General features: G+C 37.9%; 1 protein-coding gene across 3 annotated transcripts in view; it reads right to left on the bottom strand.

Annotated features, from left to right (window-relative positions):
• The window catches only part of LOC135226478 (matrix metalloproteinase-2-like), a 718,121-nt gene that overhangs the window by 74,273 nt on the left and 626,615 nt on the right, over positions 1 to 17,233 (bottom strand). For all 3 annotated transcript variants that reach the window (XR_010317231.1, XM_064266087.1, XM_064266088.1), the window contains one exon: positions 4,363 to 4,459. Coding sequence is in view for 2 of the 3 variants with exons in the window: in XM_064266087.1 (XP_064122157.1) it covers positions 4,363 to 4,459 (97 nt within the window). In the remaining variant the exon portion in view is untranslated. The remainder of the gene's footprint in view (positions 1 to 4,362; positions 4,460 to 17,233) is intronic.

The following is a 17,233-nucleotide window of genomic DNA, read 5'->3' as shown; positions in this document are numbered from 1 at the left end:
TTGTGACAAGCGTCCTTCTGACACTTTTTTTTTAAATTTTTTTCTTTAAAAACATGATGTAAAGCCTGGAAAGAAGGAAGGAATTGAATTTGGAAAGTTGCTTGAGTTAGAAAGGAAATGTGGAATGAAGCAAAGTGTTGGTTTGACCTTGGAGATCTTTTTTTGACTCATCTTCGGTCCCCTTTTGCCTTAACGATTTCCCCGAGTATGAAAGCACGAACAGGTCATTAGCTACCTGCAGAAATGTCATTTTCATGTCCTGTCATTTTCTATTTATTGCCTGTCAAACACCTGTCAGTCTATTTCCAAATATCCCACCATCGCTGCTCACGAATCCAACAGGCACCGGTCTTAAGCCGATAACGACTTGTTTCCTTCAGAAAAGATGGAAGACCTTCTGGGTCTGCGCTCCTTTAAAACCATTGTTTAACTCGTTAAGTTTCACACCTTCACATGACCTGACCTGGCACCTGCATCCTTGTTTTCCTGGTGCCCTGCACCTGCATCTCCGTCCACGACCATAAATCCTCTCGAACCTAATTATTAGCACCTCTCCTCCACACCCTTCTCTGCCGGGTTTCCAATGACCTTTCCAGGTACCCCACCAAAGGAACGAGAATGTCACACCTATTTTGAGATGTCAAAAACGCGACTTCCAGCGGCGCCCAAACTGGGTATATACTATACAGGCTGGTGTGCCCTCTCAAATTGCAACCTGACCTAGCTTACTTACTATGCCATACTGCTGTCTTGGCGAAGATCCCACCCGCTAGTTCGCACATTTACTAGACCGTCTGGGAACGGGACTCGCTCGATGTCCGATCCTTACACCCCCATTGAAGCTGTCAACTTGAAGTTACCTGAGCGCTGCTTGAGGTGAAATCCGGAGCGCTTCCTTATTTTATTCCTTGGTGAAGAACTGCAAGCGACAAAACCCTTCCTCTGACATTCTGGCTCAACTGTACTAAAGTACCGTCCACAGACTCAGATAATGTGAATTGGAAGTTGGTTGTCGGCCTTCACCTCCTATTCCTTGCACTCATGCCTTGTTCCACCCAAGGTAGTTATAAGTAAGATGGTTGCATCTGGAGCGAAGGAAATTGACTTGTCGGCATCTCTTGCCTGCTTAGGCCCGCCCCCTTTACACCAGGGCTGTGCATTGACCGCAAGCTTGTTGTAATTTTAATTTATTTGAAATGCAATTATTTACAAATTTTTAAGGTAAATGTAATCGCACTTCTTTATTTCTATTTGATATTAATTTTAGTTGCAATTTTAATTTGATAATAAGACTGGTAATTATAATTGTAACTGTAACTGACATAAAGCATAATGTAATTACTCCAAGCCTGACTGACGGAAATTCGTCTGCTAAACAGATGAAGATATGACGTCACCTGCGGGAATATTTCTTGGAAAGTAATGAAAATGTACAAATTTCCTTATCTTTTTCTGATTTATGTGGCACAAGACACCATAGTTTAGCTATGTTAAAATGTCAACATAGTTAAAAAGACCGTCTTCCTGCTTTTACTACAGAAAGCTGACGAGCATGGTATAAATGGGGAGGAGCTTAGTGACGTCACTGATAGCAAGTCAATCAGGACAAAGAAGTAGTTTTCAGGTATAGCTTGGTTTTTATTGTTTTTTATTTTTTAATCATTGTCAGTATCAGCATGAGGAATATAAAAAAAATCTCGACTCTCCTTTAAGCTTGCGAAGCTATTTTTATTATAGCCAAAACTTAAAAACAAACAGGTAAAAATCATATTTTGGTTTGTGTAACGTTACCATAGCATTAAATGGGGATGACACTACCTCTTTCTCTAGTTACCTTGGTTCCACCTGTCCTTCTATTCCCATGATCCTGTTATCTTGTCTCCTTCAGAGACTCCAGTGATTTTTTTACTGCATTTGTGACATCTTTTAGTTTATTGTGAATGTGTTCTTACGATCTTTTGTTGGTCATACTTACAGTAATCGAGTAATTTAGTATTCATTCAGTAATTTCATGATTGCTGTATTTTGCATTTTCCATTTAATCATTGATCAGTTACGTAAGTTTCACCGTTATTTTCCCGTGAATTAGTTACCTGTTTTGCAAATTCGTGCAGACTTCCCCGTTGTGGACGCCGTCTCCTGTTGCTCAATAGTGCCGCTCAACACATATAATGCCAGTGCCATTCTTCAGAAGATACCCGAAATCTCAGTGGGGAGCAATCCTTGCTTACAGTGCTATACCTTGCGTTATCTTTAAGAATTCTGTCGTTGATTTCTGCACCATATTTACTCACTAGATTTAAGGTAAATGACTGGGCCGCAGACATCCAATCGATGAAAATTCACCTTTTCACTCAATATTTAATTGGTGAAAAAACACAAAAATTAAACTTTTAAGCGAATCTTTCAAAAGATTGAAGTTTCATTAACAAAATGAGGAACAGGAAACTGCCATACGAACTATAATAAGCATATGAAGTCTTTGTAAAGGAAGTGCTCAAGGTAGTTTCGAATCCTGTGTGGTGTCCCACCAAATAACGATGAATCCGTCGTCGTGATTGGACACTTCTTTCCCAGAGCTCATTTAACGGTTAACTAATTGCATATACATGTAATGTTTATCGACATTACTCAAGATTTTAGTTGTAATCAGCACAATAAGACAATAAGACAACACTTTGTTGCCTATACTATACTCTGTTTTTTTTTTTTCATCTGTCCATCCGCCTGTGGTGTTTTTGTATGGTAACACTGCGTCCCGGGCTTTAGTTAGTTACATTCAGCTTACATTCAACGATTATAATACTATCCTATTTCGAATATTAACGGTGTAATTCGCATACAGTAAATTATTAAAACACTTTTCAGTTACAAATGTACACCCAGATATCCTTTTATTTACCTAAAACTTACTATTAGCGTAACTATCTAAAGCCCGGGACGCAGTGTTACCATACAAAAACACCATAGGCGGATGGACAGATGAAAAAAACAGAGTATATTGAAAGTATGAGACATGGAATTCCCGGGGGTCAAGCGACTGAATTGAAGTGCATTATTACCTCGTAATCCGCGGTGTTATCCTTACTGACATCACAACTGAGACTCCACAGTGCTTATTTGATTGTAATTATACACATTTTGTTCTTCATTCATTCAAAATACCATTTAAAATACGTGAGAATGGTTGTTTACCGCACTTCACTCCATCAAAGTATACGAAAGTGCGGCGGGAATAACTTTCCAGCCTTATTGTACATCTGGCTGCCACCAACTTCCGAGAGCGGACGACGCAAAATGTGGAGTAATCAAAATATGCGAGCATTATGATCATAATAATTATATGAATAATTGATAAACTTCTCAGATATGTAATGTGTACGTAAGTGTGTTACCACTTTCTGCAAGAAAGTTGAGTATGAGAATTTATCTTGAATTGGTACGACACTCAAGATATCATGACGTCATAATACAGGCCTGAAATGAAGGTCTTAAATCCAAACATTTTACTTAAAACACAATTATATTTTACAAAACTTACACTATCCATGTAAAATATATTATTCTGTATGTAAATATGTTAACAAATAAAAAATAAATCTACTATAACGCGAAAAATACATCGTAATGTTCACAGCAAAAACGTTGAAATTTGAATCAAGGATCTGGTTACTTTTTCAACAACAACGAATATTTACAAATTAATTAGCATCAATACGTAATACATTTACGCAACTCATAGCCTTATTCTGGTTTTTAGCTAATCATTTAAATACACTCTAGCGCACTGGCGTCCCGAAAATTAGCTAGGTTGTTGTAAAGGAAAATATACTAGCGTCTAAGGGTACAAATATTTTGCGGATTTAACACAGGAAATGGGACGTCGCTCGTCTACCTTTAGGGAAATTTAAGTAAAAATTTCGAGAGCGTCATGGCCGGCAAGTTAGCACTGAGCACGGCTAGACATTCATTAACTCTGTTTAATCGGAAATATGCCATTATTTCGTAATTGTAATTGCAACCCAGTGCCACATTTGCTCTTGATATTGCACATAACATTCATCAGTGATAGAGTGCCACGGAACCCGTGAGAACTCCTGTAATTTTGTTATTCTTCTGATTACATTAGTGAATTATATTCCAAGTGGACATAATACATTTACCTTCAATCCTTTTGAAAGTGTTTTGCGATAGTTTTACTAAGGATGCATACTTTTATTTTCTGTTCACATGAGGTAGGCAACCTTAGTCAGCTGTCGTTTCCTAAGAATTGAATTAAAGTAGAGCTAATTAACTCCTCCAGATTTTCCAAAATAAAATCTTATGCCCCGCCCTGCCAGGTGACAATATTTTCCCCCTTACCTCTGTAGCTAATCGGATCTCGCGCTGAATCTCCCATCGGGTGAGGTGACCCGGTCTTCCGGTTCTCTCTCGAATTTGGGTTGGATACGTCCGAATCCTGAAAAAAAATGACGAGTGGTTAATGAAAAGTGTCAAAATGCTACCTCCTTATCGTTTATCAAGAAGACCTAAATTACTACCGATGCTTTGTAAGTGTGAAAGTGATATCATTCTTGCAACAAATGTCACCTGAAAGATCTTTTGAATTCCACGTAGATTCGTACGTGCAATAAGAGGCTGTGTTAAAGCCTAAGGCATCAGTGTCAGTATGACATCACATTAACGGCTTCATTACGACGTAATATAAAGAGAACGCGGTACTTTACGCAGAGAGAATTGGCACTTAATTCGCCCACACCTCTTGCCTCACTTATCCAACGAACAAGACTCCCAAAGACCAAAATAAGGGCGCACAGTCACTTGTCCAATACCCTTCATTTATTTGTATGACCCAGTGGTAAAGTGGTAAACATCAAATAAAGACAAAAGAAACATATGGCAAATCACTCTATTCTATTATAAAAAAATCCTATTTCTCCTATTAACATAAATCAATTCATTTCAGGAGACTAATGCTTCACAAAAGCACACACACACACACACACACACATACACAAGAGAGAAAGAGAGTTTCAATGATGCCTTGTAAATGGTAAGTTTACTGAAGGCGTGGTGTCAGAAGGCGATACATGAACATTTATTGGGAGTGCCCTCAAGCCTTGAGTCACGTAGTACAGCAACCCCTGTAGAAAGAGGTGGAGAGGGAGAGAGAGAGAGAGAGAGGGTGTTTCAAGTTAATCATCTCTAGTCATTCCAGTTTTGAAGTTCTGACATTTTACACGCTAATATGGCTTAACCAGGAGGCATTCAACAGTGCATGAGATGGGCAATGAGATCTCACATATCAGTATTAAATTGATTTCAGTTCTAAGAAAACAAAACACAACTAAATAACAACACATTTGAATACGCTTAAACTGGTTTTCATTTCTTTCACGTTGTCCAGACTATTCTTGGACTATTTTAAATTGGTTTTCATTTCTTTCACGTTGTCCAGACTAACATTGGACGATTTTAAATTGGTTTTCAGTTCTTTCGGGTTTTCCAGCCTAATCTTGAACTGTTATCTTAAACAGACAGCCTCAAAGAACAGTCTCCTTTCTATAAACACAAGTGCGCCCCTATCGTTGAAAAGGAGCTTTTGTCTCACAATTCGCTCAAAATCTCCGGTGTTTGGACAAACAGCAGCTGTGCAGAATGCCCGGCGAATTCCCCTCTTTTTTTTTCCGCCTTGACCTTCTCCAGTTACAGTCATTCTTTAGACCGTCCTTATCCCGACCGAGTTCTTCTGACGACGGTTGCTGCTCCTGGCTTTTCTAAGTCCAAACAAAATCACGGCAGCTGACCGACCGACTTCGTGACAAAGCAATACTTGACACGATTCCTCATGACTATGTCACTAATATCTATTAAACTCTCTAAACAACATATTCAGTTGTAAAAAAAAAAAAAAAAGGCTGGGGAAGAGTGTGAAGAGTATACCAAAAATAGTATCTCTTGATGAAAATCAGACTATTATTGAAAGAGCTTCGGAAACCGTCCAAACCTTAGTATTCCCTGATATATAGGACCTTTCGTCTCATTAGGGATGAGACCTCACATTCATTTGCGCTTATTTTTCTTTTAACGGCAATCAAGTAATTCTGGTAGAAGTGATGCCCACTGTGAAACCAGTTTCAGAAAATAAAGGTATATATATATACATTTTACTACTATTGTGGAAAATATAGAAATTAATTTCGATACAAGATCAACTACCGTAACTAATGATTAAAGATTTCGTATATGTATGTATGTATGTATGTATGTATATATATATATATATATATATATATATATATATATATATATATATATATACATATATATAGATTAATATGCATACACACACAATACTATATATATATATATATATATATATATATATATATAACACACACACACACACACACACAATATATATATTTATATATCTATATATATATATATATATATTTATATATTATATATACACACACACACACATATTATATATATATATATATATATATATAGATATATGTGTGTGTGTGTATGCATATACTACTGAATCCGTGTCTTTTCCTTTAGTGTATGTGCATAAGCAGAGTTCCCCCTTAACAGTTTAGACTACCTTTATATATACTATACGTATATACGTATACTATGTGCGTGTGTGTGAGTGTGTGTATGTGTGTTTGTGCTAGCCTTTCAGGTCCAAGCGAGTCGTTTGGGATGATGGTACTGGTCCCACGCCCATCTTTACCAGGTAAATAATACATTGAAAGGTTATCAGAGGCTCAATGAGATTTAATGGAATTAACCTACCGAGTCCCGGTCACTCAAGAATTACAATATACGTGTATTATAACAAACATACACACACACAAATACATACATACATACATATATATATGTATATATATAATATATTTATAGATATAGATAATAAGATATATATTATATATACACACACACATCACACCACGATACATACAATTGAATCCGTGTCTTTTCCTTTAGTGTATGTGCATAAGCAGAGTCCCCCAGCCCCCCTGAACAGTTTTGACTACCTCTCACCCTGACTTGACTATATTCTGTTGCATTCGAGTACCTTATCGGTCATATCAACTCACTCTGTATGCCACTAACTCCAAGTCCAAGTCAACGCTCACAATGGCGCTATAAATTCATCATCCTGCCGCCGTCAGCAACTCGAAGATTACAACCTGCTGGGAGTATGCAGAGTCGCTGAGAGAGAGAGAGAGAGAGAGAGAGAGAGAGAGAGAGAGAGAGAGAGAGAGAGAGAGAGAGAGAGAGAGAGAGAGAGAGAGATTGGCAGTTGTATACATCCGCTCTATTCTATGCATCTTTTCGATGAGAACGATGTAAGAACATTTTCTTAGGTTTGACTGTTTCCAGTCACGTAGCTATCGTATGCATAAGGGGCAATTCTCTCAAGTTTCTGTACTTATGTTTTTATCTGCCTAACGACAACAACTGATAGCGTCGTTTTCAATTACGAAGAAACGTTGGGTTTAACCAAAGTTCCGTAACTGTGTCAGTCTATCCCCGATACGCGAGGTTTTGCACCAAGTCCTCTTCTTCACTCTGTAGCGTGAACAAAACAGCTGCATCCACTTCCGGTGCTCTCAACAACGGCAGATTTGAGGATCCTCTGCCACATTATGTTGAAGCTCTCTCTCAGAGCAAGCCATGATTAGTTTTGGGCCAAAGACTTCTCCGAATAAGAAATGTTCATTCGCATTCCTATTATTTGCTATATACTTCCACTTCACAAATAAGAGCTCTCTTAGATGCTATATTTTATCAAATTTCTTTCCCTACCAGTGAGGTTTTGCACGATCCTGAAGAAGACTTACACCACAGTTAACTGACATCTAATCTAGCAATCAATCGCGTTTCATACGGTCAATGTACTGAGAGTGAAAGTGAAGAACACGAAGACTGTCTCGTTGCAATGCGATAGTTATAGCTTCTTAAATTAGCCAAAAAAAAAAAAAACTTTCTAGTGTCTTAGTTGGAAGTTTTACTAACTTAAATTTCATATTAACATTTAAGAAAAAGTGAGAGAGAGGATACATATCTAATAGAGAGAGAGAGAGAGAGAGAGAGAGAGAGAGAGAGAGAGAGAGAGAGAGAGAATGCACGCGTAACCGTTCGGATTCAACCCCACGTGCATCAAAGTGAAGCTCGTAAGCGTATAGCAATATTAATGATGAGGAGCACTACTTAAATCTCCTCTCCCCGATCCCCCCTTCAACCAACCCCCCCTCAAGTCCCAACACTCATCCCTTCAACTTAGATCCTACTGACACACCCCCTTCAAGGAGTGGCGCAGAGAGAGAGAGAGAGAGAGAGAGAGAGAGAGAGAGAGAGAGAGAGAGAGAGAGAGAGAGCTTGTATCACTATTTCACACAAAGAAATGAACATGGAGCAAAGTAACCAAAATGAATTACCCCGCTCCAACTAATCTCCCTTTCTTAAAGTAAGGAAAAGGCTGGAGTTCATAATATGCGCAAGCACTTTTCATTCTTAACTTCTGATGCACAAGCAAGTTACTATTATTGTTACTATTACCAAGGATAAATAATTCATACGGTCACAAAAGTAACAGCGCAGTATTAAATACTTTCAAGACCAATAAAATTGCGCAAAGATGGCCTCAGTTTTCTTGGTACAAAATTCTGCAGCCGTCGTGACTGAAAACCATAGGCACTTGACGCAACTATGCACATGGTTAAAGGTCATTAGATGAGCTCACTCCTCACATTCTCTCTGCTATGGCATCTTGAGAGAGAGAGAGAGAGAGAGAAGAGAGAGAGAGAGAGAGAGAGACGAGGAGAAGAGAGAGAGAGAGAGAGAGAGAGAGAGAGAGAGGGCACTGTATTGCATTGTGATTATAAGAAGCAGAGAAAAGTCCACTACGTACATCAGCCGACCAATTAACGTGGAATTCAAGACAAACTGACCAAATTAGCCTTTATGGAGTTTGCTTACAATTTCGGTTCGAAACTTCAGAAGTTCAAGACAAGGATCAAATAAAGACTCTATGATCTTGGAACCAAACGGTTACGGTCGAAGCATTCTGAGACCTGATGAAAAGAATGTTTCTCTGCATAGATCTAAATATGAATTTGATGACATTCGAATAAACAATCACAGTCCGTGGCTTCAACAGCCTCTGGGGAATCGCATAAAAGTAAATGAAACTTTAGAGCGGAATACTTGAGGAGATTATTAGTTTTCTCAATTTTCACGAACCTACACATAGTGACGCGTTTTTCACTACACTCAAACCTTATTAGGGGAAGCGGCATAACACACACACATATAAATATATGACACACACACACACACACACATATATATATATATATATATATATATATATATATATATATATATATATATATATATATATTAAAGAGGCACGCTTTAGGGACGTTACACTAAACCCACAAAACCCAGGGCGCTTTTGTTGACCTGAGCAATGAATTGTGTACCTGATAGTAAATCGATTAATGCGGGTAGCACCAAAGCTAGAGAGGGTCGCTGTGCTGACAGCTTTATTTACAAAATATTTGCTGCGGACCGGAAGACTAAGCATTTTCTGTTTGCCTATTCGTGCGTCCGCAAGGCAAGTGAAGTAGGCGAAATTTTTTCAAGCTCGCCTAAACATCCCCATGAACTTTGGATCCTCGTCGAGAACTGTAGGTGACGACTGATCAAATGATTTGATAAACTGATTTGGTACTTCAACGAACATAAGGAACACATTTCGAATTTCCTTATAAATTCTCTCTGCTGTTGAACTGCTATTCATAACACGAGTAAAAATGTGCAGATCTCGGATCAGATATCTATCAAACGATCAAATGCCATTAAATAAAGAATGGAGCTTTGTGTTGCAACAGGAGAGAAGCTTATTCTGCGCAGCACTTAATGAAAGAGAGCATTTATGTAAGAGCTGGCTTCCATTCACAATGGGGAGAGGAGAGTTGCGAACAGGACATGAGGATGAGGACGAAATCAACTGATTGCGAGCAAATGCTGCTCCCTTAATACATATGAGGACAATAAGAGAATGGAAAGACAAAGAAAGAACTCAAAACTAAGGAGACGGTGCACAAGAGAGGGCAAAGAACACACCTGCAACAACTGCGCCACTGCTTTCTAATGAGGTCAGGTCTCGGAATGCAAGACTTGGCTAGTTATAACAAAACATGCTTTACTTAAGCTGTAGCTTTACGCTACCGTTAACGGCAAACAACGGCACTCACGCAGAAATAAAAACGGTAACACTATTTTGTGAGACGGTTTCCTATCATTAGAATATAAAGTCTTAGTTGAAAGCTAATGGGTATTTTAATTTAGGAAATACTAAATATCAAAACAACAGAACAAGATGTGCACATTATACGAAATGGCATGGGACACTATTTGCACACGGTGTCAAGGCACACAGCAAAAGGAATTCTAGTGGTCTCTTCGTTTGATCTGGAATCCTTCACAGTGATAATTATGATTATTTATTTTGTTTTATTCCTACGAACGCAGATACCCACCTTTCATCTAGGACCATACCAAGTAGCGAGAAGCAAACAAAAGGACGCTGTTTAGTGGGAATTATCTTCAGTAATGTATCCAGTCCATGGAAGTTACGTATTTACTCAATGAAGTGATGACATTTTTCCCGGCAACAATACAGTATCATCTGCTTTGTACTTGGACAGCTTCTTTCAGTTTGAATTCATTGAATTCATCAGTATGTCCTTGGGATTTTCTTATGAAAATACTAAATCTCAACAGTACTTAATATAGACCTATCTTTTTCAGTGACCTAGAAAAAAAAGTGATATTTAATATCACTTACTGGATTTTTATCGGCCTTTCTTTTAACTTACAACCACAGGCTCTCCCTCGCTTGAAGGAAACTGAAAACTCGCTACAGCTGTGGATGTGAAACCGATGATTCGTTCAACATTTAACTAAAACTTGAAAGGATGATTGGCGACAAGAACTACCCAGACTGAGTCAAGCTGTAATGATTTCGACTGGTGATGAACTATTCACCGCATGTCTATTAACGAGGCAAAATCTTGAAATAGATTTTTAATACAATTAGTTACATAATATCAGCCTTCATTAAATGCATGCAATATGAACAATTGATTTATTTATCTTAATATGAAATCCTTTTAAATGATCATTTAAGTAAATAATAAAGGATAATGGAAAACGAAACAGTTATGAGTTTTCCTTCCTTATACAGTTTTACATATATATATATATATATATATATATATATATATATATATATATATATATGTGTGTGTGTGTGTGTGTGTGTGTCTATATATTTCAACACCAAATGAACTTCGAACTTCATCAACATAAAATTGTAGATGAAATTTAAGTTCACTGTCGACTGTATTAAATGAAATGTATCAAATTGTACTAAATTATGGGTCATGAGGATATTTTTCACTCGAATTCTCTAGGTAACTTACCATTCGTCCTTCACAGTAGGTTGTGCCGCCCATTCATCCAGAATGCAACCAAAGCCCGTAATTTCAAGAGTAGGTCATCTTCCGAATTAGTTTCTCTAGTTCTACCATAGTTGTGTAAGTTGCGAAATAACCAGTTTATTTATTCTGTTATGGTAATTCTTGGTCACCTAAATGGCGCATATCTTCACGCATATATATATCATATATATATATATATATATATATATATATATATATATATATATATATATAATACCCAAGCATCAATCCACAAATGCTTAGGAATGCAGAAGACTGTATGAATCATTAGAGGAGGGTCAGTAATTATTTCAGTCCTTCCAGCTACGCATAAAAATGAAATGAGTATTGCAGAGCGACGTCGATGATCCTGAAGGATGAGGCAGATCGAAAGTACTATTTCTTTGTCAGCGGCCATTTGTGCCAAATAAATCATTCATCACGGACTAAGGCGGTACCATGTGATTTTGAGATATCTGTATTCTCTGCCAATTCCTACCCAAGATAAAGATTCTTGGCATTTTTTACAATTGCCAATCATTTCTGGTATGGGGTGAATACTTGAATACTAGACTATTGAAAGACAGGGAAATTCGGCTAAGGGACCAGCTCCTTAAAAGAAATCCGAATCACTATCAATCTGGGAGTTTCAGTTTTTTTTTTTTATAGAAGGATAGTTTAGTCTTCCGAAGCTTGTTTATCAAGCCCCGTATTAATAACATGCGTTCATACTGAATAATAATAATAATAATACTAGTAACATTAATAAGATTTCTGGTGCAAAATAATTAATTATATATTGAGTTTTCAGTCATATTCTGCCTGAAATTTGAACTTGTCATGGACCTCAAGAGAAATACAGCACTATGTATTCTGTGCACTTGCTTAATGCAAAGATATGCGCACGTGCGTTGTGCACAACCGAAGTATACTCTAATAAGAGTGTGGTATTCTTACGAGGCAACTGCTGACAATTATATTGTCAGCTGGTTGCAATCGTCCTGACAGTATTCAGATATCAAATCTCCACATGATCATTAGTTTATAAGAGATATTTTTCGTGACGAGTGTCTTTTAGCCTGTCTTATAAATTCGTATGACCACATATGGAATACCATGTCTAATTTTCAGTGACCGTCAAATTCTTATTCCCAAGTGCTTCCATATATACATCTTTGCTAAATGTGACCAGCTATGATTAACAGAACATTGGAATAATTTTGTTACCCATGTCTATACTTCTACGGCATCTCTCTGGAACATATTTTCCGCTCGTGTTTCTAGTATTAGAAGTTAAAATGACATTAGATTTCATGACTCCTCATTCAGGTAGTATAAACTTACGAAAATAAGAACACTATAGATTTTTTTTTCCAAAAGTTTGTGTTCTATTTGAGTAATGTTTTTTTTCTAACTTATTTTAGTAAGTTCGTCACATTTAGAAACTAGTGCACTTCAATACATTCACTGACAGTGAGGTAGCTTTTCATAATAACCTATGTAGTTCAAATGTAACAAAAAAAAAAAAAAAAAAAAAAAAAAAAAAAAATTCAGAGGATACAAACCACAAAATATTAGTTAAAAGAGTTTATTGATTTCAAAATAATACAAGCAGAGCGACACATACAATTTTCTACGGAAAATTCGGCATCGCTCTATATAACAAAGTACAAAAAATAATACATTTAAACAAGTAACTATATATATATATATATATATATATATATATATATATATATATATATGAAAATATTAAACTCACAAAAGGTAGTAAATTTACAGACATTATTATTTTAATGAAAAAATAAATAAAAATTGGAGGCTATTCCTATGTACGATGTGGGCAATTATACTTGGTGCAGATAAACACTAATTCCAAATAATATGATGTGACCATAATTGTGGAACTGTCGAATACTGGACTAAAAATAACAGCATTAAATATACAGTACATGGGTCATTTACGCCAAAGAATCATGAAACCGTCTTTACAAAAACAATGTCCATTTCAGCACACTTTACTGTCAAGCGAAAAATATATTCACCCTAAAAATACCTTCCAAAGTGCACAACAGTAGTGACTGAGAGAGAGAGAGAGAGAGAGAGAGAGAGAGAGAGAGAGTCAAGCCACTCTAACCACTTGCTTCTCTCATCAACTCGGGACACACCCTAAAACCCTCTTTTCTTGAAAAAAAAAAGAAGAAAAAAGAGAGGAGTTTGTCAGAAGGGATCACGCTTATCAAAATTTGAACTGAACAGTATTGAAAGCCATCAGTGTTTGTCTAAGTAACGTTGCATAGAAGACAATGGCCTGATTCTTTATTGCTGAACCTGCTCTTTGGACTTTTCTCATCTGTCAAGTAGAAACACCCTATTGTATATTGTTCAAGAGCCTAGAAAGAAAATAGTGAAACAAATAATACTTTGAGCTCGATACTTCAAGTCCCTCCTCTCTTTATCTCCTGTGGTTATCAACCCCGAAATGAAAATTAATATGCACTCGGTTCAAGAAGAAAACTGAAACATTATGCCCTGTGCTACATTGATAAGCCGATGACCTATACACTCTTCCCCCAAAAGAAAATAAACGAAGCTCTGAGGTTTTGGAAATGGATTCTAAAAGTAGTCTAAGTAACAAAATATTCTAAATTGACTAAATGTATGAAAGTCGTGGCAGAAACAGATGAAGGACGACTGTGTAGCTTACTCTCCACTGAACACCAAAGGAAGAAAAACACGATGTTCTACCGCAGGCAAGGAAGATTCTGAGAGCGCAGTCTTCTACACAGCATCGACGACTATCCAGTTACACAGCGAATTGAAAAAGGCGCCCAGGTTCTTCGAAACCTATCCTCCATCCAACCCGTCCCCCTTTCCACAAGACCTCACAGCCTCACGGAGCCAATGTGGGCCAAACCAAAAGCATCCCCAAACTGGTCCTTGGAAGGAATCAAACAAACGCACGAACATGTGCACTTCAAACGAGTTCTGGGGTCATATAAGCCCCTCCAATTTTCTCTCTTAACGGCTTATCAATCTGAGTCAAATATTCTATATAAGGCAGAAAATATATACGTACATATACATGTCTAATAAGTGAACAAAACTATTTGAATATTTTAACTATATATCATTTAGTATATGACTAACACCTGACAGATGCAAACACGTCAGTAAGATAGAAGAGTCCTGCATTTCCACTGTGAAGTGTTTATACCAGGATCTTTCTCCCGTGGAATTGGAGATGGCAACAAGGGGATAAGAAGACAGAAAGGCCGAAGAAGTTAAGAGACGGTAACAGGAGAAAGGGAAGAGAGAAAGGGGCCAACGAGGAAGATGGTACGTGTACGGTGTAAGTAGAAAAGAAGACGAACATGGGGGATACAGGGGGACCAAGAAGCGGGAGGGAGGGAGGGAGGAGAAGAGAGAGGGGCGCACAGACCACCACTTGTTATGGCATAAAGACACCCTTTAGTTCTTTAACTCCTCTTTTACCCGATTGGTTGGCTGGAGGATCGGGTCCTCTGTGAGTGTTTGTGGTTGGGAGGGAGAGCACGAGGGGTTGGGGGGGTGGGGGTGGTTTACGGGACTCAGGGCCATGATCGGGGCCTCTTCAATCATGGCATGCATGGGGTTTGAATTATTTGGGCATGAGCAATGAGTCAGTTATGCATTCGTTTGCTGTTGTAGGCAGAATGCAGTGATTTGCTCAAGCACTGACTCGCTGAATTTTCGAAAACGAACGCACCAACAAAGGCATGATGACTGCCGAGACCGACATGGGTGTCACTTCTGAGTCCTTCTACACTGGTAATCGAATACGGCTTATACCCGTATCCTCTATATGATGCATCGTTACACTGAAGTAAATACTTCTCGTGAGGTGTTCTGTGAGGTAATTTCGTTCATCTAACAATCATAGTTTAAAAACCTTTAACAATGATAATAATGATAAGTTTTGGTTATAGGAAAATTCCCTAAACGTGATAAAAAAACTCAAACAGAAACTGAATAGTTTGTAACTAGAGAGAGAGAGAGAGAGAGAGAGAGAGAGAGAGAATCAAAGGTGCTAAGAAAATACTGAACCTCAAGAAGCAGAAGTAGCGGAGAGAAGAGGTCGAGATAACTGAAGAGTTTAGGGGAATGAAGAAGAAAGGACGCTGCTGTATTTCATGCGTCATCTCTAGACCAGATATTTCAAAGCCGGGGAGAGAAAGCGCACACACCACTCTTCTCAAATATACAAAAACCATTTTGTGTTTATCCAGTATTTGCATATAAAAAACAAATAATGATTTTACAATTGTTCACACATCAAAATACAAAGTAAATAAGGCAATGAAACAATATTACGTATATATGAATTTAAACTTTTGGGAAGGTGATGGCAATGTCTCAATCAGTGTCATGATAATCATTCAATATAAAATATCATCATAAAGGAAAAGTAACAAATGAATCAACTAGACCCAATTCCCGGAGCAAGGAACTGTCAGCGAGACTTCTCAAGGTCTCAATAAATGTCAATAGCATCATTTAACTCCTCACACTTTCTCAGAATACCAGTCATCTGTAGGGTAACACACTGTCACGCGGACATTGCGCCGGATAAAAAAACATGACCAAAATTACCGTGAGCAGTGACGTTGATCACGTGATCGCCCAAAGTTGACAAGCATAACGACGTCATCTCTTCGTCCATGACTGCGTCCGAGTGCCTGGCTGTCTCCGATGACGACGTATCTCTGACGGGGCTGAAGAAGAAGACGACGTGGAGGACGATGATTTGCTGTCAGTGGGGTCACTCACTCAAGGAGGTTGTGATGGAAGGGCAGCACATCACATCCAAGTTGAGTGAGTCATCCAACACTGCCATACTCACTCTTACAGTTCGCTCATCCATCTACTAACGTCCCCTCCTCCTCCTCACCTAGGAGGAGCAAGACAGAAAGTAGGGTGGGAGGGAGATGGGGATAATACACCATTCCCTCTCCTCTTAACCAATATCCTATTTCTCTCTCTCTCTCTCTCTCTCTCTCTCTCTCTCTCGGTACACCACATTCTTTTGGAAGGCTTTGCCGTTGTGCCGTTCGCTCTGTGAACAATCACTAACATTTCTGATTTTCTTACCCGGATTCAAAGTAAAACCCAGCTTTGTTTACCTTCAAGAAAACCGCCAACACTTCTGATGTTCTCACCCGCATTCAAAGAAAGGCCCCGTTTATTTCAATTAATTGAAAGTTCCTTTTAAACACGTGTATTTTGCATGCAGGACCACCACAAGATAAATGTAACGTTTCCTTATAACTAATATTAAAATAAACAAATTTCTTTCACTATAACAGGGTTACATTTAACCCATTTTTACTTAAATCAGAAAAAAACTAGCCTTTAATCTAATGTTAAATAATTCACGATTTAATTACATTTATGTTACCATAATGATGAGAGAGAGAGAGAGAGAGAGAGAGAAGAGAGAGAGAGAGAGAGAGAGAGAGAGGAATCTCTCAAGCGCGTACACATACACAGGAACTTAACACTAACAACACAAACACTGTATCTTTGAAAACAAGCTTTCTGTTGAAGTCTAAAGGCGCCTCTCCCAAGTCCTAATTATATTTGCAACATCACGCGTTGATTTGCTCGTCTTTCTCTGCAATGTTTTAAGATCTGACAATAGACCGAACTCTAATGGCCTTTCA

This window comes from Macrobrachium nipponense, chromosome 14 (assembly GCF_015104395.2).
Source record: "Macrobrachium nipponense isolate FS-2020 chromosome 14, ASM1510439v2, whole genome shotgun sequence".
Taxonomy (NCBI): domain Eukaryota; kingdom Metazoa; phylum Arthropoda; class Malacostraca; order Decapoda; family Palaemonidae; genus Macrobrachium; species Macrobrachium nipponense.
This window is presented reverse-complemented; position numbering and strand designations above follow the sequence as displayed.